Genomic DNA, 23513 nt, shown 5'->3' on the forward strand with positions numbered 1-23513 from the left:
ACAAATTGCCACTTTTTATTCATTTCCTGGAAATGTTTTGGTAAACACGCCCGGCATGAAATTACAATGTGCAGCAACCCCAGAATTAAGTCAGGTAATCCTTCATTTGTCGTCATGGGTCCGTGCAGTCACTCAAGTCTTACCACGGGCAACTTGAAAGCAGTATACTGGATGTATATATAGTATATATATATATATATATATATATTAATTGTTTTGCTCAGCTTTGACCCCACATCTTGCAACATTTACCCAGGATACAGGTGTGACATGTGCTTTTTGCACACCTATTGGTCTGTGTCGCTGCGGAGCAAATGGACCGTACACAATCTGATTAATGTCTTCGTTGTCATATAGGCCTGGTCGGTCCAGTCCCGCTGTGTTAGTGATGACAGGAGGCCTCGTTCTCACTTCGGGGATGCTAAGTGGAGTCAAAAGCATCATTTGCTTGATTTTTATTGGGTGTTTTTCTCTCGTTTGCTCATCAGAAAGTCTGTAATTTTGATGGTCAATTCATTTTGGGGCTTTTATTGGAATTACCTGAACATTTAAATACAATCAGCGTGAGCAAAATAAACTCTGCAGAGACAAATTACTTGTTTAGTGGCTGTATTTATTGGTTTTGTGGGAATATTTGAGGAAAATTAGCAGCACCAGAAGTGAGTTAGGGAATTATTTAATTTGTGTTCATGGGTCTTTAAGTCGCCGTCACTCAAATCGTTAAATAAACAACTTGAAGCAGCGTTTTGTTGTGTTTTGCATTTTGTTTCATGAATCATTTTACTCACTGTTGACCGGCACCGTGCACATCAGCATCCCAACCGGGATACAGATGCGACATGCAACTTCTGCACACTTGTTGGTCGGTGTTGCAGGAATCTGGAGCAATACTTCCTGTCGGTCGGCGGCGCAGTCTGGCTCTGAAAGCTCAGCGGTGACAGGAGGCCTCAGCATCAAACTATCTGACACACATCCAGCATTGTCGCTCAGAGGCGGTTTGACCTGCCGCCCTGCACTGCTGCCCGCAGTCTACCTGGACTGAAGGCTTTCTGACTTCTTGGAGTAGTAGTGCTCACTACCAGGTGGATGCTGGGTGAGTATTATGGTCTGTCACCAGTGGATCTCAGCTCCCCTGGAGACCATCTGACTGGTGCTTTTTCTTTCTTGTCTTTTTAGGAGTTGTATATTATGGGATGTATGCTGCCACTGCTGGACTATTATGGTCTGTCGAGGATTGCAAGGGGAAGGAGGGGGGGTGTGTCACCATGACAACGAGGTTGCTAAGGGGGCTGGGACTACTAGTGGAAAGGGGAAGGAGTGTGCATGCAATGAGTGTGGCGCATGCATGCCTAGTAGTGGTAGTGTGCGTGCGTGCGCGCGTGGTGGAGGGGGTGGGGGCAGGCTGAGTATTATGGTCTGTCCGTTGCGAGGTAACTATGCAGAGTCCTGTGCGAGTGTGGGAGGGGGGGGGTTATTATGGGATGTCTGCCCCCTTTGTGTGTTTGTGAGGATGTTAGCTAAGCGCTGCCTGTGAGGTTGGGGGAGAGAGAAGAGAGGGGACGGAGCCGCGTGTTTTGGGTCATTTGGCGGCTCGTTTTGTCTTAAAAAAAAACAACAACAACAACAACAACCTCACTGACCGGTGGCTTTAATGAGTGAACACTACATGACGCCTCGGGCAGGCTGATTGCTGATATTTCTCGCACGGAGAGAGGGAGAGGGCGCACACCTCGACTACACCGGGACTACTGTAAGTTTCCAATGTGTGAAGGTTTGGCTTTGTGAAGCTTGAACTTTTCTCTCATTTGTGGCTTCAAGTCGACAGCGTGAATTTGCAGGTTGTGTTAGAAATAAACGGCGGGTGCTTCACTTTACTTCGTTCCCCCCCCGGAGGGAGGAAGACGAGGTGAGGGGGGAGGTCTACCTGCAAATGAAGAGCGGATCATGTCCGTTCATAATCTAGTTATCCAACTTGTTTGAGTGGGCAGGTGCTTCATGACACATTGTAGATAAAAAAGAAATTGTGACCAGCCAGTGCCATGTATTATTATTTATTTATTTTCTTCGCAGCACCCACCACCACCACCACCACCCCCTCCCTTCCTGGACACCCCCGGTCCGTTCTCCACCAGTCCCACGTCATTTTCCCTCCTCCCTCGCCGAACGAGGAGCAAGGTTTAGGAGGGATTAATCCTAGCAGCAAAGGAATAAAAATTGAAACGCCGGGAAAATGTCGTGTAGCGAGGATGAGCGGGAGGACTTCGGAGCCGCCGAGGAGCACTCACTTATTCCCGGTAAGCTCGCCTTATGTGTGTTGCGATATTTTTTTTCCCTTCTTCCCCCTCCGCGTGAAGAAGGTCCATCTCCGTAACTTGAGCTCGCCCTCACTGCGATGCTAACGGTTAGCTCGAGCTAGCCAGGACTGGTCCGCTCGGGCCGTCCGTCACTCGCCATGACAGATCACTTAAAGCTAAACTTGGAGAGTTGAGAGTTTGGCTCTCTTTATCGGGTTAACCCCTTCACGTCCCGCCGTCGTGTGCACTCGAGTGTGGGCGTGAGCTGTCAAAGTTTCAGGGGCAGGAGAACCGACAAGTTTGAAGCCGTGTGCTGTTGTGGCATTCACCGCGTGTGTGCGCGCGTGCACGGACGTGCTGTCAGGGTCGTGCTAGTGGTGCGCGCGCTGGTTCACCCCCCCTCCCCTCTCCGGGGCCTTGCAGAGAGCCCGTCGGCGTAGCGCCCGCCGTTCCGTCCTCCGGTCCGCTAATGAAAACGCGCGTGTCCCCGGCAGATGAGGACGAGCCGGAGGATGCTGTGTCTGACGTAGACGAGGTACCCAAGTCCAAGAAGAAGAAGAAAGCTAAGAAGAGCAACCGAGAAAGCCGCAGCAGCAAGAGGCAGAGACCCGTCCGCGAGGTGAGCAACTCCACACTGCTGCCTGCCACCAAAACATCACCATCAGTACGTGCAAGTTTATTTTTACACATTGAAATATAAATTAATAATGAAATACTGTGACAGGGAAAAAGATCAGACTGACAATACTGAGGAAATGTTGCATAGTAAGAAGTCAAAGTGAAGGAATGGAAGAGAAATTAGTATTCAGTGACACTAAACTTTGCACCAAATCTTCAGTCGGCAAACTTGCTGATTGTTTTAGAGGTATTTTCATCTTTCATGCATGAGCACGGATCGTTCATGCATGCACACAAGTCATTTGTTATTTTTAGAAATGGTTGCCCACTATTGGAGTTCATGTTGATGTTTACACACTAACTCGATTACAGCAGTCAGTGTTGCATGACATGGGACTACAGCTTGGTCATAAAATAGGTTCAGGAGTCCAGGGTTCAGGAGATAGAAATGCTCACAGCTTACTCCTGTGGCCTAGTGTCTTTGGGCAAGGCACTGAACCTCACGGTGACTATCAGTGAAAGGTAAAGCACCTTGCATGACAGCTCTTGGAGTGTGTTAATGCAGCTAAGATAACGTACTGTAAGAATGGGATCCATTTTAAATAAATGGTGACCATACAAAGATAGTCATGTTCAGCTTGGCTTCATTGCTGAAGTTGTTGTCCGAATTTAGGGTGTAAGTTGGAGACCTCATTAACAAACAAACAAACAGAGGCAGGATACGTCAAGTATGTCAGTATCATGTAGGCACTATATTACTGTCCAGCTAAACTCCACTGCAAACTACAAACTAAATGAAAACCTTTCGGATCCAAAACAAAAAATGAACCTCTCAGAATTTTCTCTGCAAGAATTACATCTATGTCAGACCTGTTCTACTGGATTACTTAAGATTGTTGTGATGTGGCCTGGTGAGTTTATTTGTTTTCATAATTGCAGATGAAATCAGTCCTTTTATTAGTCATATTGTTAGAAATCTTGGCAATCGCTATGCAGATGCTTATCCAAAACAATGTCAATCAGAGCACATGTGTGTAAAAATATCTTGCTGGAATCTTGTGACCACAGTGAGAATTGCACCTGCAAACTGCTGTGTTGAGTACCCACTTCTCCTCCTGTGCTTTTGTCAACAAACCATCAAGGCTCATTGAGAATCCAACAGTGGCCATTGTCAGTGATGTGTCGATCATATTGTTCACTCAATCTCTAAAACATATTTCATTCTCTCGCTCATGTACACAAAGCAGAGATGACTTCTGTGTTCCTCTCATGTATTGCATGAGCTGTCAGTACTGCTTAAGCTATAATAATGACACAATCATGAATAATTTGGTTTACAGAAGTTTGATATGTCTTTTACATGACAAAACAGTAGTTTAGACATCACTTAAAGCCTCTCATTTGTGCACCAGCCTGAGTTTTGATAAAGCACGTTGGCTTACCACAACAGAGATGTGATAGAGATGCGATGTGTACCTCATTAGTGCAATGTCAGAACTGACGCGGTACAGTGATGCAGCAGCGTTAACCCTCCTGTTCTGCCTCTGCGTCTTTTATACAGACTAGTAGTGAAAAATAAAGATGCAACACCCCTGAAACAAACTGGCAGTGTGAAAGTGGCTTTAAAGATGCACTGCTTCACTGAATTAAGCTTGCAAGCCACACAGCTCCGGCCCAATTTGTACCAGAAGATTGTGTTTTGAGTCACTGTAGACTGTCCTCACGCCGACAAGAAAAGAAACAGCAGCCAATTTGAACACTGGTAGATGGAATTGTAAACACAACAATGACTGACGCTTTAAGGTAATTTCTGTAAAAAATACCATACGCCAAAGACGTTAGATTGACCTATAACCACCAACCGATGTGTAATTGTAAACATACACTCTTTGCAGTTAGTCTGCAGCAACCCAAGATAAACTAGAGTGAACTAACATGTCTCATGTAACAGTTGATCACTTCCTTCACCTAATGCTTCTCTAACTCGGAAGAAGACACATTGTTCTTTCATAACATCCCGATCGCTGAAAAGTGCTGTGGTCACATGCTTGTGCTTCATGTAATGGCTGACACAATAAGAACATATTTACAAGTTTATTTTGTTAAGACTTTACAAACATTTCAAAAAATATAATTTTACAGACAGAACTGTTACAAATACTGAATTCATTGCTGAATGATTTGCAGTTCATGGATAAAACTGCCTCATGTTTGATTGTATTTCATCTTAGTAATAAACTAGTCCAGTTGTCCTTTCTTGCACTTGACCGTTAGTGCTTCAATTAAGTAATTACTAGTTCTGTTTGAAGAAACACAACTATACCCTTTTCCAAACCGCAATCAAATGTTTTCAAAGTGAATCTTTTATGAAATCATAAGTCCAAATTGAGAATAATTTCAGTTTCCAAAAATATGAAATGGGTGAAACGTGAAGAAATTGTTTTTGCATGAGAAATGTAAAAGATTATATCATTCTTAAAATAGAGCCGTTTTTTCTCAGCTGACCAACACATTCAGTGACTGACAGTTTCCCCGTCATCAGGAAATTAGTGATGAGTCATGCATTGACCAGTGCAGCTTTGTGAACGACACTGCCAAGTCCAGTGACTTCACATTTTCTGCCCTAACAGAGAAGCGATGGTCTTTAAATGTAACAAAAGGACAAAAACATGTCTTGTTGTTTTGGTCGACAAAGACTGTGTAAGCACCGGTGTGTTTGTGTCATGAGTAACATGGTCCTCTTATCTTGCAGGAGTTGCCAGTCAGCTCCCCTGAGCACCTGGTTGGAGTGGAAACAGCAGAGAGGGATGCAGATGAGGGAGGTATGCGGTCGGAGAGTGAAGGAAGTGATTATGCCCCAGGGAGAAAAAAGAAGAAACGGTCCAGCTCTGCTAAAGACAAGAAGAAAGGAGGTTCAGCAGCAGAGAAAGGAGGCGCATCCAGCTCCAAGAGCAAACGTAAAGAACCAGAACCAGAAGACGACGACGACGATGACGACGATTGTCAGGTAAATACTGAATCAGGTCTTGTGTGTGAAGTGTTTTGTTTTTGGGCACAGTTTGATATGCGAAACTTGTCCCCCTGTGTCTGTTTCTTTCAACTTGTCATCTCAGCCTAAAAGCTCCACCCAGCTGCTGGAAGCCTGGGGCATGAAAGATATCGATCATGTCTTTACTCAGGAAGACTACAGCTCCCTTACCAACTATAAGGCCTTCAGCCAGTTTGTCAGGTGGAGAAATGCTGTAATATATCACATATTGGCATTCTTGTCTGTTTCCAACTTAAATATTGACATATTTTTTTGTTCTCAGGCCATTAATTGCAGCGAAGAACCCCAAAATTGCAGTGTCCAAGATGATGACTTTAATGATGGCAAAGTGGCGAGAATTCAGCACCAATAATCCTCTAAAGGTATTGCAGGTTCAAGCAATTGCACATTTTTTTTAAGACAAAAAGTCCTTTTGTGATGCTTCATACCCGTGTTTAGGAGTTTCTGGAGCTGCGGTTTTCATGTTGCACTTTGCTCCACACTGCAGGGTTGTGCCACTGCTAATGCAGCCCTCGCAGCTGCCAACGTGGCTGCAGCTGTAGAGAACATGGTGGTCGCAGGGACGGACGGTGGGGGGGAGACTGCGTCTGCTCCTTCGCCTGCATCTGCTCCTCCTCCTGCTGCTGCCCCAACAGCTGCCGCACCTCCAGCAGCCCCGGCGCCCCCACTCCGCAAGGCCAAGACTAAAGAAGGAAAAGGTAAGGTTTATTTTTTGAGACACTCCATGTGATGTGTATTATGGAAAAGTATGTCGATTCACCTTTTCCTTCTGGATTTCTGTTTTCTCAGGTCCAAATGCTCGTAAGAGGTCGAAACCAACACCTAAACCTCCACCAAAACCCAAACCCAAGAAGGTGGCTCCTCTCAAGATCAAACTTGGGGGCCTTAACAGCAAGAGGAAGCGCTCCTCTGTAAGAAACTATTGTTGTCACACCATTATTCACTTATTTTCAGTCGCTTTACTTGTCATCGTATTGATAAGATCTGAGTATTGATAATGTGCTATGATATATCAAAGTGACTGTTAACATCATCTCTTTCTGTTGGGTAATCAGAGTGATGAAGATGAAAACGATGCTGACAGTGACTTTGACGACGGGAGTTTCTCGGTGTCTGATGGCTCCAACCGCGGCAGTCGTCCTAAGAAGAAGCCTAAGAGTGCAAAGAAGAAAAAGAAAGGTGGGTGTGATACAAAAAAAACATCATAATGAAGGAAGTTTCTTTCTGTAACATATTTACTCTGTTCTTTGATGAATGTTCTTCCTCAGTGGAGACGGAAGACGGTGACGGCTATGAGACAGACCACCAGGACTACTGCGAGGTGTGCCAGCAGGGAGGCGAGATCATTTTGTGCGACACCTGCCCAAGAGCTTATCACATGGTCTGTCTGGACCCAGACATGGAGAAGGCACCTGAGGGCAAGTGGAGCTGTCCACACTGCGTGAGTACAGTGACCTCTCAGAGCCGTAGGAGACCATTAGGGCGTTTGGGCCTTTCTCTTCCGAGTGTGGAATAAAAATTGTTCCTCTCTCTGAAACACTTTTGTGTGAAAGAGTCTTTCCGTAAAGTTGAAGACTTGATTGTCAGGAAATGGACTTGGCTAGATGTGATTTCAACCAATTTTGTGTGTTCTTCTTTTTCCTTTGTCCTTTTTTGCACCCCCCCACACACACACCCCACACTGCCACCCCCTTCTCCCTCATGTTCCTGTCTGTCCTCTCCCATTCCCCACCACACATCTCACCCACCCCCTCTGCCCCCATCCTCCATTTCCTCTCCTTGCCCCTCCCCTCATGTCCCTCCCTCCTTCTTTGGCTCCACACGCAAACATGCACACACACGCACGCACTACACCCCCACTCCCTCATGCTCAAACCTCCCCCCTCCACACCCCTCCCCTTTTTCCTTTCACTCCGTTCCGCATACCTTCCCTGCCCGTCTGCCCCCCCATCCCCCTTCCCTGTGCGCGCACGCACACACACACACACACACACACACACACACACACACACACACACACACACACACACACACACACACACACACACACACACACCACCTCCTCCTGTCTGTAATTCTGCCACCAGGAGAAGGAGGGGATCCAGTGGGAGGCCAGAGATGAGCTGTCCGAGGCCGAGGGGGAGGATGATGACGACAGGAGAGATGAAGGGATGGAGGAGGAGGACGACCACCACATTGAGTTTTGCCGTGTGTGCAAGGACGGAGGGGAGCTGCTCTGCTGTGACACCTGCCCCTCCTCCTACCACATCCACTGCCTCAACCCTCCTCTCCCCGAGATCCCCAACGGAGAGTGGATCTGCCCTCGCTGCAAGGTGCGCGCTGTGCATTGGTGCATATGAGCCTGCGCGTGCTCACGTGGGCGTGCACGTGGATTACAAATTCCAACTTGCACTTGAGATAAAGACCTTTTTTCCTCTTGGCACATATACCAAAAGATGTCCAGATAAAAAACACAAGAACTCCTGCAATTTTTGTTTGAATGATTTCTTGTGCAGTAAAAGTCTGTCAGTCATATGATTTTAATCCCCCAAATGTATCATAAGTGCCACGTTGATATGGTTTATTGAAAAGCCTTTCTGTCTAACACATTATCTTATGTCTGCTCATTCCCTATCAGTGTCCACAGATGAAGGGGAAAGTACAGAAGGTTTTAACCTGGCGCTGGGGCGAGCCCCCAGCCCCCACGCCTGTCCCCCGGCCTGCTGACCTCCCTGCTGATGCGCCTGATCCTCCGCCTCTGGCTGGTCGCAGGGAGAGAGAGTTCTTTGTGAAATGGTGCAACCTCTCCTATTGGCACTGTTCCTGGGTACAGGAGCTACAGGTACCACACACATGTATAGGAAATACAGATATCTTTTTTATTTTTCATTAAGACACATACTTAATACTTTTTTCTATTTGTCGTCTAGCTGGAGCTGAACTGCCAGGTCATGTTTCGAAACTACCAGAGGAAGACCGACATGGATGAACCACCACCAGTTGACTTTGGAGGAGAGGGAGATGATGACAAGAGCACTAAGAGGAAGAACAAGGATCCTCTGTTTATCCACATGGAGGAGGAGTTCTACCGTTATGGAGTGAAGATGGAGTGGCTGATGATCCACCGCGTCCTTAACCATAGGTAAAACAAATATAAAAGGCGGCGAGTGAGCAGCTGCCATCATGTTACTTTAAAACAATCAGACTATCAAATTAGTTCATCTGGTTCATGCATATCTTGTTCTCAAAATGAACCACAATTACAATCAGACATTGTACAGAAGAAAGAATTACTGCTGTTCAAGTAAAACAGTAATATGGATTCATAATTCCGTCATCTTTTTTGTACCATGTTAGTGTCGACAAAAAGAACAATGTACACTACCTAATCAAATGGAGAGACCTACCATATGACCAGTCAACCTGGGAAAGTGAAGACATGGACATTCCTGAATATGACACCTACAAACAGACATACTGGAATCACAGGTGAGCAGCACTTCACAGTCTGCCATGATTTGCTGGATCTGTTTAAAAACTTTTTTTTCCCCTTCTTTTTCTTCAGAGAACTGATGGTGGGTGAGGAAGGCAGACCTGGCAAGAAGCTGAAGAAACAGGTCAAAGTGAAGAAGGCAGAGCGACCACCCGCTAATCCAGTGGTAGATGTAAGTGTTTAAACTGGGAACAAGTTGCCGCATACCGATGGATTACTGATGACAGTAGCAACACCCACCTGCTCAATATAGATCCCAACAGATGTTTGTTTAATTTATTCTCAGCCCACCAGCAAGTTTGATCGGCAGCCTGAATACCTGGACAGCACAGGAGGAACCCTGCACCCCTACCAGCTGGAGGGCTTGAACTGGCTGAGGTTTTCTTGGGCTCAGGCCACCGACACAATCCTGGCTGATGAGATGGGTTTAGGAAAGACTGTTCAGACGGCTGTCTTCCTGTACTCACTCTACAAGGAGGTGAGGAGCTCTTTGCATTGTTTATTAATGTCTGAGGCACATTTTGTCATTTCTCAGACTTGACCTGGTCAGTTTCTGTTCAGCTATGGATTGTTTTTAGGAAATATTAACTCTTATAAACAATGTTTTTCTTCATACTGACACAGGTTTGTCCAGTCTGCCCCCCACTCTCAATCAGTGTTGGCGGTATGGGTTTCAGACATGTGACATATAGAAAATCTGCCCATAAAAAGGGGATCAGTTCAAAGTAAAGAACTTTATCCTAAAGGCAGGGCAAAACATATAAGATTATTTATTTACTTATCCTGTGGGTGTACCTTATTTATAGATTAATATACTCATTATGACTTTTCATTGTAACAGGGTCACTCGAAAGGTCCTTTCCTGGTCAGTGCTCCTCTGTCCACCATCATTAACTGGGAGAGAGAGTTTGAAATGTGGGCGCCTGACATGTACGTGGTGACCTACGTTGGAGACAAAGACAGCAGAGCTGTGATCAGAGAGAACGAGTTCTCCTTTGAGGGAAATGCCATCAGAGGAGGGAAAAAGGCATCCAAAATGAAGGTATGAAATACTGAAACAAGGAAGAATACTAAATATCTGTTAAATATATTATGATGAATGTTTTCCACTTCAGTCATCACCCTTCAACTCAAATATCCTGGACGTTTTGAAGGCTATGATGAATACAAACACACCATCAGAGGACCAACTAGTCACAGAGACTGTTAAAAGGAAGTACAGGAATAATGGCTAATACACTTTTGAACATTTTCATTGAATTTATTATTTAATGACTACAACTGCAGAGTATTTAGCATTGATATACAGGTTCAAATGTGGATAAACTCGCCGTCCTTCAAGAACAGGTGAAGCCAAAAATGTGTTAATATTTAGAAATTGGTTGTCTGCAGTTGATGGACACTTGCTGAGCAGTGCTGAATGTTAATGACTCTCAGACCATCTTTCACGCTTTTATTTCATCTTGTTCAGATTTTTGTAAGATGTGTTTTTAATTTTTATTAAAAACACATATTAACTAACCCTAACCCTAAAGCCAAACTATAGCAATTCTGAATTCACATTTTAAAAATATATATGAAATTAAAATACATAAGTCCACTTTTAAGTGTCCTAAATCATCCGTTTGTTTCAGGGTTGAGTTATAAAGCTTTTGCTCTTTATTGTTGACTTTCTGCTTGGCCTGGCTCCTGAACATTCATCAGAACTGCTATTCTCAGACCAACCTGTGTAATCTCGGATTCTCAGGCTGAAACCCATTGACAGTCCCCATTTTAACCTTTAAAACTTTTAAGGAAACCAAGTTTTGCTGTTGAAATCTGCGTGAGGAGGTCATCGCTTCCTTCACCTAAACCACCTTAAGTATTTTTACTAAGACTAATTGCAAAATTAATTGTTTTATTTTCCTTCTCTGCAACTTTATTTCAAATTTGTCATTTTATAACATTCATTGGTTCTGTTATGTTTACATCCTGGGATTTCAATCTCTTATTTTTCTTGCAGTGTTTTGTCTCTGCTTCAGATAGGTGCTAAGCACATGAACTTACGTTTGGCATCGGTGGACACAAATACTTAAAGATCTACGTTTAACATTGCTGTTTCTTTCCCTGTTGAATTAAAGTTGGTTTTCCTCCTTTTTTATGTCACAGAAAGATTCAACGGTCAAGTTTCACGTTCTGCTGACGTCTTACGAGTTGATCACAATTGATCAGGCTGTCCTGGGATCCATCGAATGGGCTTGTCTGGTTGTTGACGAGGCACACAGACTAAAGAATAATCAGTCCAAGGTAACGGCAGAATTTACTCTGTGAACTATGTTTTTCTTCATCTTTTTATCACATCAGGTGGTTCCAGGAGTTCTTTCATAGTTAGTTTTTTCTGTTTGTTTCTCTGCGACTAGTTCTTCCGCATCTTGAACAACTACCCACTACAACACAAGCTGCTGCTGACCGGTACTCCTCTTCAGAACAACCTGGAGGAGCTCTTCCACTTGCTCAACTTCTTGACCCCTGAAAGATTCAAGTCAGTGCGGTTCATCTGTGCAGCTGTTCCTGACACATTTCAATTTTTATTTAATTATTTATTTATTCATCTTTGCCTCTGCAGCAACCTTGAAGGGTTTCTGGAGGAGTTTGCCGACATTGCCAAAGAGGACCAGATCAAGAAGCTCCATGACATGCTGGGACCACACATGCTCAGGAGGCTGAAGGCGGATGTGTTCAAACACATGCCCTCCAAGACTGAGCTCATTGTTCGAGTGGAGCTGAGCCCAATGCAAAAGTAAGCCTAACCAAAATGTGTAATTCTACAGATTCCCCAGAATGAAACCAGCATGCATGGTGTGTTTTTTTTTTTTTTAACATCCTTCTGGGCATTTTCCCTTTTTTGCAACCTAGAAAATACTACAAATTCATTCTAACACGTAACTTTGAGGCCCTGAACACTCGTGGTGGAGGAAACCAGGTCTCCCTCCTAAACGTTGTCATGGACCTCAAAAAGTGTTGTAACCACCCCTACCTCTTCCCAGCAGCGGCCACTGTGAGTTTCCTTTGGATTACAGCAAGTCAATCATGTCTGTGTATTGAAACATGCTCATTGTTTTTGTTGACATTTTGAGTTTTTTCCTAATTTTAGGAGGCAGCGAAACTTCCAAATGGCATGTATGAAGGAAACGCCCTGACGAAGGCTTCAGGGAAGCTGACGCTGCTTCAGAAGATGATGAGGAAGCTGAAGGAGGGAGGCCACAGAGTTCTGGTTTTCTCTCAGATGACCAAAATGCTCGACCTGCTGGAGGATTTCCTGGAGAATGAAGGATATAAATACGAGAGAATTGATGGAGGAGTCACCGGCAACATGAGGCAGGAGGCCATTGATCGTTTTAATGGTGAGACATGTGTACATGGGCTTCAGCATGTCAGGGCAGCTGAGATGCAATCTGTTTCTTCTAATTTGAATTCTGCTCTTCATCCCTGAAGCTCCTGGCGCTCAGCAGTTTGCTTTCCTCCTCTCCACCCGAGCCGGTGGTTTGGGCATTAATCTGGCTTCTGCTGACACCGTCATTATCTACGACTCCGACTGGAACCCACACAACGACATCCAGGTACGACACCTCAGGTGCAGCCTCACGTCTGTGTGCTTTTATTTGGATGATGGGTGATTTATTTAGCCTTTTGCCGTGTCTGTGTCCCACAGGCATTCAGTAGAGCTCATCGTATTGGGCAGAACAGGAAAGTGATGATCTATCGCTTTGTTACTAAAGCTTCTGTGGAGGAGAGGATCACACAGGTCCGTCAGAAGGAACACTTGTTATTAAAAACTGTATTTACACTGTCAGGACTCTGTGGTCTCCTGCTCACTGCTTGTTTGTCTGTCAGGTGGCAAAGAAGAAGATGATGCTCACTCACCTGGTGGTGCGACCCGGCCTCGGCTCAAAGACCGGCTCCATGTCCAAGCAGGAGCTCGACGACATCCTCAAGTTTGGAACTGAAGAACTGTTCAAGGATGAACTCGGAGAAGGTGATTCAAAGTTGAATTTAATCCTCTGAAAAATAGTGCATCTCATAAACCTGTTAACTAAAACGTAGTTATTACGTTCTTCCTAATATTTGTAACTTTAAAATCATTCACAAAAAGAGAATTTTAAAATGTTTGAATATATGTCTGGATTAAATTTGATATTAAAAGCATAGGAATGATTGAAGAATCAATTATGTTTACAGTGATATTCAGATTATTTTAAATTGGCCGATGTGTCTTCATAACCCTTCATTAGAGTTTTATATTGAAATATTTTGTGAATGAAAATTTCAAGTCTTATTGAATGAATTTGAAAAGTTTTTTTCACTTTAATGAAAGTATAAATATAATTTCAGGATATTAATATAGATTTTGTTCTAAAGAATAAAGCTGGCCCAAAAATATTTTATTTTTATATTTAAAAATGTCATTTTCACTCAAATCTTGCTGGATTTTTGTGAAAGATACTGACAACTCAGTACTAAAGTTCAACTGTTAATGTGTTATTTGCAACAAATATACCATAATAACATTATAGATGCATTTTACCGTTTATAGGCACATTGCATTTGATCAAATACTTTGTCATAATATTTATAATTAAGTAAACACAAAGCCAAGAAGAAAAAAACAGATGTTTGTCATGTGATGTCAAAATTTCAATAATTTCTCAAAGCTCTATCAGGTTTATTTAATTTACTATTAAGTGTGGAACATATGTGAAGAAATGAGGAAGTTACCGATAAAGGGGTCAGAACCTTGGTTTGGCTAAAGAAGTGGACCGACTCTTAAGAAAGCAGAGAAACTGTATTACTTTACTCATACATGGTTTGATCAGACCTGGTGAAAACTATTTGAGTCGTAACTTAAAGTTTCTTGGTCTTGTCCTCCCCTCGTCTGGTTGCTCACAGGGGACAACAAGGAGGACGACAGCAGTGTGATCCACTACGACGATCACGCTATCGACCGCCTGCTGGACAGGAACCAGGACGCCACAGACGACACCGAGCTCCAGAGCATGAACGAATACCTCAGCTCCTTTAAAGTGGCTCAGTATGTGGTCAAAGACGAAGACGATGAGGTAACATTTCAGCGTGTGCACAAAGTGTGTCTCGATGGAGCATGAATTCAGACAGAAAAACTCACTTTTAAAAGACAGGAAAGCCAAATCCACAGGCTTTTTTTTTTTGTGTATCATTTGTGAACATGACTTCAATGAAATCTTCTTTCTGTGAGGAGGAGGAGGTGGAAAGAGAGGTAATCAAGCAGGAAGAGAGTGTTGATCCTGACTACTGGGAGAAACTTCTCCGGCATCACTACGAGCAGCAGCAAGAGGATCTCGCCCGCAATCTGGGCAAAGGCAAACGCACTCGAAAGCCAGTCAACTACAATGACGGCTCCCAGGAGGACCGAGGTATAAGACAGGGTACAGAACAATATATAAACAACCTTTTCATGTGTGTGCGTGCTGTGCTGTGTTGTTTGTGTATTAAATGTTTATATAGTGTGAGCATAGAAATGTTAGTTTCTTTTCTTTCTTTTTTCTTTTTATGTTTTTAAATTTAGCATTTATTTTATAGACCATGCTTTAAATTTATATAAATATAAATTTTTGAAATGGGATGTTTTCTAAAAATCTAAAATAGGAAAATATTTAAGTAGTGGTTCCTAGGAGAACAGAAAGAAAATATTAGGCCATAAGCTGAAATCTTTTAAAATCCCTCCACTGATTGAAATCCTATCTGACAATAACTGAGACTACACTTCTGTAAGAAGATTAGATTCTTCATTTTTATTGATAATCTGGTTGAATTAAGCCATGTGGTGAAGGGTTCTGTGTCTTTTCTTCCTCTCTAACATTTGTCTGTGTTTTCTCTGTAGACTGGCAGGAGGATCAGTCGGATAACCAGTCTGACTACTCGGTGGCTTCAGAGGAAGGCGACGAGGACTTCGATGAACGGACTGAAGGTGAGTGTGCCTTTGGGAGATGCGTGAGCGGGTGGTTGACGTTAAGCAGGTAACTACTTTTAATAATTTACAGATGCAGACAAACGCTCTCTTGTTTAATACCGGTCATGGTGGTTTAGGACAATGAACTGATGTCAGAATGCAGCTTACGCACAGTGAAGAACGTTCCCGTTTACAGTCATTACAGCTATTCAGGAATCTCTTAATGCCCATATTTCTGCACATCACTAACCACCCCTCCACCTGCCCCTGCTGATGTGGTTTCAGATTCAGATGACAGCTATGCTATCCTCCTCAACAACTTCAGCTCACAAAAAAGAAAAAAGGCAAAGGGAAAGACAACCAAACTCGACAGTTTCTCAGCTGGCTGAACTGTTTAAGCACTTTAAAATGCTTGTTTTGTGTTTGAATTAATTTTCTTCCAAAACATGCCCTACATTGTTTCAGCACAAACTGTTCTTGTGTTTTATTTTTTATTTTTTTCAGTACAAACAATGTGACATACAAGTAATTCGTTATTTATATGGAGCCAGAAAAATATATTTTTTGTCATCTGATTTGTTGTTGTTTCTTGGAATGAAATTTTGCTACCTGATTTTTAATAAAGAAGAGTTTGGCCGTGCTGCTTTCAGTCGTAAATGTTCTGAAAGCGTTTAATGTAGAGGCGGGACAGCTTCAGCAGATCACAATGACGCAGTGAGCTGTAAGTGGATCACCCACACACAGACTCCAGGACAACAAGAGCACACATGATCACACTCATCTTAAACTCCCACGACTTCACTGAACTTTGGTGTTGGAATTGGCGCTGAATTTGTGGTCTTTCTTCTTCCTCACAGCGAACGCTCGCAGACCGAACCGCAAAGGGCTGAGAAACGACAGGGACAAACCTCTTCCTCCACTGTTGGCCCGGGTTGGCGGGAACATCGAGGCAAGTTCCCTTAAGATTTAAAAAGAAACAAAAAAACGTGGATTTCTTGGGCACATAAGTGGAAACTTAAGGAATAAGTTCTAATTATAAGACGCAAATGCAAAGCATAACAATAGCTTAGATGTGTAATTTCCATTGTATTCTGTAAATTGCAGGTTTTGGGCTTTAATGCGCGACAGAGGAAAGCTTTCCTGAACGCAGTGATGCGTTACGGAATGCCTCCACAAGACGCCTTCACCAACCAGTGGCTGGTCAGGGACCTGCGAGGAAAGTCTGAGAAAGAATTTAAGTGAGTGTGATGATGATGATGATGTTTGTGTGTCTGCCCCAATAATTCTTGGATATTTAACCACTGTGTCTTCATAGTGTTCATGACAATGCATCAAATTGTCTGCTCAGAAACATATCGTCCATTTACTGGTTTCATTCTCAAATATGAATTGTTCTATTATCAGAAAAGTATTCATGGTGTGTGTGTGTTTTGATATGTTCAGTTTGCTAATGAAAACGCAGCTTTCTAGAAAAAATATGTACATAGAGGGTCTCTATCATGGTTTTCCTGAGCAATCTTTCCCACCCCCTCAAAAGAAAACCCTTGTCGTCAGGGGGAAAGTTTAAAATTCATGAATTGTCCTGGAAAAGGTTCAAATTTAAAATAAAAAATTCTCGCGTAGTACTGTTCCATCTTTTCAATTGCTGTGTTCTTGTTTCTTTTTAGTGCTTATTTGAAATTTGTGGCTTTTTAACAGAGATTTTGGGTTTGTTTAAATGACATTCACCCTTGTGTGTAGGGCCTATGTGTCACTGTTTATGCGTCACCTTTGTGAGCCGGGCGCTGACGGAGCGGAGACTTTTGCTGATGGCGTCCCGCGTGAGGGTCTGTCGAGGCAACACGTATTAACTCGCATCGGTGTGATGTCACTCATCAGGAAAAAGGTGTGGGAGAAAAAGAAACTTTCCTCATAAGCCATCCACCAATGATACTGTATGTCCTTTTCACATGTTCAAATATCTGCGAGGTGGTATGACACAGTGTTCTGACCAACAGGTGCAGGAGTTTGAACATGTGAATGGTCAGTGGTCAATGCCATGGATGGCCGAGCTGGAGGAGAACAAAAGGGCGGCAGCTTTGGCTGCAGGCGAGGACCCGAAGACCCCCTCCACTGGGACTCCTGCAGACACGCAACCAAACACTCCTATACCAGGTAAACTATTCTCACATACTCTTTAATTTCCGTCTAACCCAAACATGTGTTGTGTCTTTTTATCTTAATTTCAAGTTATAATGATAAACTTTGAACTCTTACTGTCTTTGACATTAAAACCTTGTTTGGCTGCCCTCTTGTGGACACAACCAAAACATCCTCGTAATCACTGGCTGACAGACACATTAGTGGAAAAGCTTATGTGTTTGTGATATTGTCTGTCTTCAGAGGATTTGTCTAAATCAGAGGACAAAGAAGACTTGAAGAAGGAGGGAGAAGATAGCAAAGCAGCCAAGAGGACAGATGATCCAGAGGTAAACTCTCGCCCACAGCTGTATTGATTCCTGCCATTACAAAACAACGTAATCGTTCATTGTAACTGTACTGAAACTGTCGGCCTCTCGCCTAGATCATCGAAATCCCAGATGAGTCTGAAAAATCCCCGCCTGTCGAAAAGAAAGAGGAAGCAGACCTTGCTGGAGAGAAGGAGGAGAAGGTGAAAGAGGCCGACGGAGAGGAAGAGAAGGAGAAGGAGAAGGATTCTGAAGACTCAAGCAAAGTGAAAGACGAGAAAGACAAATCTGCAGAAAAAGACTCATCAGCTGATATTAAAGGTGAAGTTACAGAAGGAAAGACGGATTCAGAGGAGGACAAATCTAAAGGTGAGACACGGGACAGTTACAGTGCCCCGAATTCTAGGCCACTTAGTTTGCAAAATATCAGTTTATAGTCAAATGTTTCTCTTAAATACTCCCAAATCTGCCTTTTTAAGATGCATACTTTTAGTTTGTGTGATTCATATTAACACTTTTTTTTTTATATATATAAATTTGATATCTAATTATTTTTTATTTTTTTGAATGTCTTTTGTCACTCAAACAGATTAGTATGAGTAAATGAAAATACCATCTTAGAATATTAGAATATCCTCATCATCATGCAAATTACTTCTACTTTAAGTTAAAAATAAGATGTAGTTTTGGTATCAATTCCATTGATACATACATTTCAGTACTGTAGGATTTTTCCTTGGTTAAAAAGCTGGAGGACACTATTACGGAACTTTCTTCCCCCGTCCACCTGATTTTTATATCAATAATGTCAAGTTAAAGCACATAATCAGTGGACACAGTGATTGTTTGATTTCAAATCCATTGTGTTTGTCCACCGAGCTGATATGCTCAAATCTGTTTCAGTGTTCATTAGTAAAATATTTGTGGATCTGCGTCAGCAACATGTGCGGTGTATTTATATGATGAAGTTGAGAACAGCAAATAGTTTCACGAGTGTACGTTGTTCCTCAATGTACAATTCACACTAATGCATCAGTCATAGCAAAATGTTGTTCTCCGTGGTCATCGTGTTTCGCATCTGTTCCCAAGCTGCAGAAAGTACATACTGTCCAGCCTTGTCGTGAAATATCAGCTGACAGCACGAGTTGTTTTCACAATTGAACTTGACTCTTCGATGTTGTCTCTCTTTACTTGTTTTGGTAGATTTCTACTCGAAGACAACAATTAAGTGGCTTACAAAATTACCCTGACTTCATTTTAGATAGCGGATTTTAAAAACCCACTTACAGGAGAAGAATATAACTTGACCTTTACACTTCAGTGGCACAAAGAAAGTTCACTACAATTATGTGGGTGATTTGTAGTGTCACAGTGTTTCATATTTCACTCCCAACACAACAACAAATGTGCTGCACAGATTGTAAAAAAAGAAAAGCAATTAAAGAGGACACTCATACTATACTACACAACTAGGATGATTAAAAATAAATAAACATGTACCTGAAAATATGTTTTCAAAACTCAAAGTAGTTTTACTATGATGATTTTGTTTCAGCTGAAGAAGTGAAAGATGAGAAGACGGACCGCAGTTCACCAACAGAGGAGAAAAAAGGTTATTTCTATTTCCATCTTCATGCATGCCTGTCGTGAGCTTGTTGTAATAAAAACTCAAAATGTTTCTTTTTGTTTTCTTTCTTGCAGTAGAGCAAAAAGAGGAAAAGGATGTGAAAACAGACGAGTCTGGAAAACTTCAGAACGGTGAGAAGGAGGGAGGAGCAGCTGCACCGGCGGTTAACGTCAGCGAGGAGAAGAAGAAAGCCACCAAGCAGAGGTTTATGTTCAATATTGCAGACGGAGGATTCACAGGTGAACACGCGCACACGCACACGTGTCTCTCACTTCTTGTTCTTTTCCTGTTTCCACTCTGACCTCTGTACTTTGCTCCCCAGAGCTTCACTCTCTGTGGCAGAACGAGGAGCGGGCCGCCACCGTCACCAAGAAGACCTTCGAGATTTGGCACCGTCGCCATGACTACTGGCTGCTGGCTGGCATCATACAGTATCCTTTTGAACAAATGGAAAACACTGTCCTCACAATAGATTCCAAACGCCATCGATTAAAAAAGACAATACTGCCACTAAATTTTGATCTTTGCTGACTAGAATTTAAATGTTTAACTGATTTTTCACCGTCAACAGTGGTGATTATCTTTGATATGTTGAAACACGTCCTTCCATGCACTTGAATGTCCTTGGAAATGACACTGAAGTACATCTTGCTACCAATAGAGAGCAGGCATCACCACTCCTTCGTCAGTGAATGTGTGAGGTCGGAGTGTCGAGTTGATCAGCAAAATCAAGTGAAAAGTGAACGGAGAATAAAGTTCTTCAGAGTGGAACGTTGGACCATCCACAGACATGAACGGTTTTCCCCTTGACTTTGGCGTCTCAGACACGGCTACGCTCGCTGGCAGGATGTGCAGAACGACGTCAGGTTCGCCATCCTCAACGAGCCCTTCAAAGGGGAGATGAGCCGAGGAAACTTCCTGGAGATTAAGAACAAGTTTCTGGCGCGCAGGTTCAAGGTGAAGCCACCGTTTCCTCATCAGCTGATTCTAGTCCTTTTCTGCGTTTGTGTCACGTCTCACTGGGTGTTTCTCTGGTGTGTCGGCGCGCCTCTCGTGCAGCTCCTGGAGCAGGCGCTGGTGATCGAGGAGCAGCTGCGCAGAGCGGCCTACCTGAACATGACGGAGGACCCAGCTCACCCCTCCATGGCGCTCAACACTCGCTTCAGTGAGGTGGAGTGTCTCGCCGAGTCGCACCAGCACCTCAGCAAAGAGTCTATGTCGGGAAACAAGCCTGCTAATGCAGTGTTGCATAAAGGTAAACGCCCCAAAAGGTGGAGACAGTTTTAGTAGTTTGTTGCAAAAGAATAAATAAATCTTTATTTTTTATTTTCAGAGTAGGACTTACTGACTTCTTCTAAAATGTCCTGAATTGCAGAAAGTTTCCTTTTGTGAAGAACAAAAATTGTTTATAATTTTCCCCAAACTCAGCTGCAGGCAGACACTCTTTTTTTTTCAGCACCAAACTGACAATACAGGCGTGAAGTCACTTCATTGTGACTGTGCATTTAAAGTGTGACCCTCATTATCTTCTTTACTTATAAATGAGAAGGATCTGAGTTACTGCAGCTGTTTTACGTTACAGGAAGCACACAATGCGAGGGTTAGTGGGACCCCATCACTACATTGTGCACATTTAAATAGGGCCCAGTTTGTACTTGTGCTCCAGGAGAAAACACTAACTAACACACACGAGCACAGTGGCTGTATTCACTGCACAGAGAAACCGGCTAATCAGCCATGAAATCAGCTCGCCTTTATTTGTACCGATTATGGAGGACAACCAATTTCTTGAATGTTTATTCTCACCTCTAAATGCTTAGTTTGACCTGTTCATTACTCTGTTGAAGGGCTATTTATTGGCAAACTATGTTTAAATGGTGTGTATATTGAAAGTCCTGCCATCTGGTATAAACATGAATTGCTAAATGACACTCGACTTATGTCCTTTACTCTGCGTCGTTCTCAGAAAAAGTTTTTTGTTTATTAGTTTTTCCAGCAGTTTCTGACTAACAGAAGCTTGCGTCTGTGTGCAACAGGTGTGGACTGTATCTGTGATAATATCAGACAAAAATGACCCCAGCTGAGTAAATACAGGTATTGAAATTTGTGTGTTTTCAACGCAGCCTCAAACATCTGTCACAACTGTGCTGTTATAGATTTGATTGTTTCAAACAAGTTGGTTGTTCTGTTGATTTATTGTGACTATCGTATATTAAATTATATTAATCTACAGACACATTAGAGGCACCAATTAGCCTCAATCGCGTGTTGTTGGACTGTGGGAAGGAGCCCACACAGGCACAGGGAGAACATGCAACCTCCATACAGGAAGGAGCCCAACCTCGACTTGAACCGAGGACATTCTCGTCATGAGAATGACTGCTAACCACCATATCTCTTCACAATCACTTCATTCTCCCAGAAAGCTCACTCTGGGAGACAGTTCAACGATATTTTTAATGCTGAATGTTCTATTTTTCTAATGTTTTACATGCCTTGTGTAACTGCATCGCAGTGTAATTCTGACGGGTCACATTGACTTTGACTCCACTGTTTATTCTAAGCGATCAGCCGTAGCTATTAAATGTTTTTAAAAAATACAGTCCACACCCTCTGGCCTGAAGCCTAATTTTTGTCAGTTTAAATCAGAAGCGTAGGTCAGGTTGAATTTGAGGCCGTGCTCAGACTCTTCCCCTCTTTTCCACCTGCGGGTCTCACGGTTTCCTTGTGTTTCCAGTTCTCAAACAGCTGGAGGAGCTGCTGAGCGACATGAAGGCCGACGTCACTCGTCTCCCGGCAACCATCGCCAGGATACCTCCGGTGGCGGTGCGGCTGCAGATGTCCGAGAGGAACATCCTGAGCCGGTTGGCCAGCCGGGGCCCCGAGGTGACCTCTCAGAACCAGTCTCAGCCCTCACAGCAGATGCAGGTGCCGCGCTGATCCATCTCATCTCGCCGACGGAGGCCAGTCGTCCTCACCTCACCGCCATGTAGCAGACGTCAACCCCCTCCTCCTCTTCAACCGCCATGTACAGCACCGTCAGGTTAGTCCTCCCCGCTCTGCATCCATCTCCCATCTCCGGACTCAGACGAGCGTCACCTGTGCTGCTGGACTCTGGCCTAAAAAAAAAAAAGAAGAAAGACTGGAACTGTCGATGGAGGATGGAAGAACCACTTCTCGACACATGTCTTTCTCCTCCACTGGGAATCAGACTCGGTTCCTCTGTCCTGAGCACTGAACTGCAGGCCGCTTCCCCCGGCCTGTCCTCACACCAGGGTCGAACGTGTGTCTGTGTGTGTGTGCGTGTAATTATCTGTACAATGAAGCAGAAGAGCATCGAGCCGACCGAAAGCAGCATGTTTGGAGTTTACTGGTGCTTTGGAATAACTGGGATTATTAACGAATTCAAGGGATTTCATTGTGCTCATGCTCACCTCTAGGAAATTGTAAAACTACCACCGTTTTTTTTCTTTTTTTTTTTTCTTTTTAATTTTAGAAGTCATCCACCTCTGGTGTCCTTGTTTGGGTGTGGATTGAAAGTGTGTGTGTTTTTCCAGTGTGTGTGTGTGTGTGTGCATTGAACGGGGTATGTTGATGTGCACTTCTACTGCAGAATGCCCCGACACTGACAGACTGTTACCGTCACTTTTGTATCAGTCCCATCTGTTACCTCGTCTCCCTCGACCCGCTCCCACCTTCGCCGTCGGGCCACTCGATCTGGGATCAACTCTTTTGTGTTCTCGCCCCAAACCAGCACCTCGACATTCCGACTCCCTGCGCCGCAGACCCGCCCCCCCCTCGGACGTCTTCTCAAATACGAACATGCGATAGCGCCACTGCTTTTTAGGTACACGGGAAGGTTTTCGACAACAATGGCAATGTTAAGTTAATTTAATTTCTTACTGTCTGTTGTTATGTTGTTTTCCATTATTGGATATTATTATTATTATGGTTACCACCTTGTTGTTTTTATTGTTGCTGTTTGTTTTTATGAAGTCCAATAAAAAGTCGACAGTTTTC

The 23513-nt window shown here is 43.4% G+C and overlaps 1 protein-coding gene across 2 annotated transcripts; it reads left to right on the forward strand.

The window, feature by feature from the left end:
* Positions 1-1500: 1500 nt before the first annotated feature.
* On the forward strand, positions 1501-23513 carry chd4b (chromodomain helicase DNA binding protein 4b). 2 transcript variants are annotated; one of them, XM_080471900.1, is made up of 40 exons: positions 1501-1750; positions 2071-2294; positions 2789-2913; positions 5665-5919; positions 6026-6141; positions 6224-6323; positions 6449-6659; positions 6751-6872; positions 7017-7140; positions 7230-7402; positions 8049-8294; positions 8600-8803; positions 8892-9103; positions 9319-9450; positions 9527-9626; positions 9741-9932; positions 10296-10496; positions 11603-11740; positions 11854-11975; positions 12060-12233; positions 12350-12491; positions 12588-12837; positions 12929-13053; positions 13146-13238; positions 13328-13469; positions 14381-14550; positions 14706-14895; positions 15351-15437; positions 16277-16368; positions 16524-16657; positions 17160-17304; positions 17417-17573; positions 17802-17887; positions 17983-18235; positions 19422-19478; positions 19568-19732; positions 19816-19924; positions 20318-20450; positions 20553-20748; positions 22231-23513. In XM_080471900.1, exons 2-40 carry the CDS (start codon positions 2231-2233, stop codon positions 22431-22433), a joined length of 5940 nt encoding a protein of 1979 aa, XP_080328026.1. In that variant the 5' UTR covers positions 1501-1750; positions 2071-2230; the 3' UTR covers positions 22434-23513. The 2 variants fall into 2 exon arrangements, with proteins under 2 accessions (XP_080328026.1, XP_080328027.1); XM_080471901.1 differs by having other exon boundaries at positions 14709-14895.

This window comes from Lipophrys pholis (genome assembly GCF_963383615.2).
Source record: "Lipophrys pholis genome assembly, chromosome: 9".
NCBI lineage: Eukaryota > Metazoa > Chordata > Actinopteri > Blenniiformes > Blenniidae > Lipophrys > Lipophrys pholis.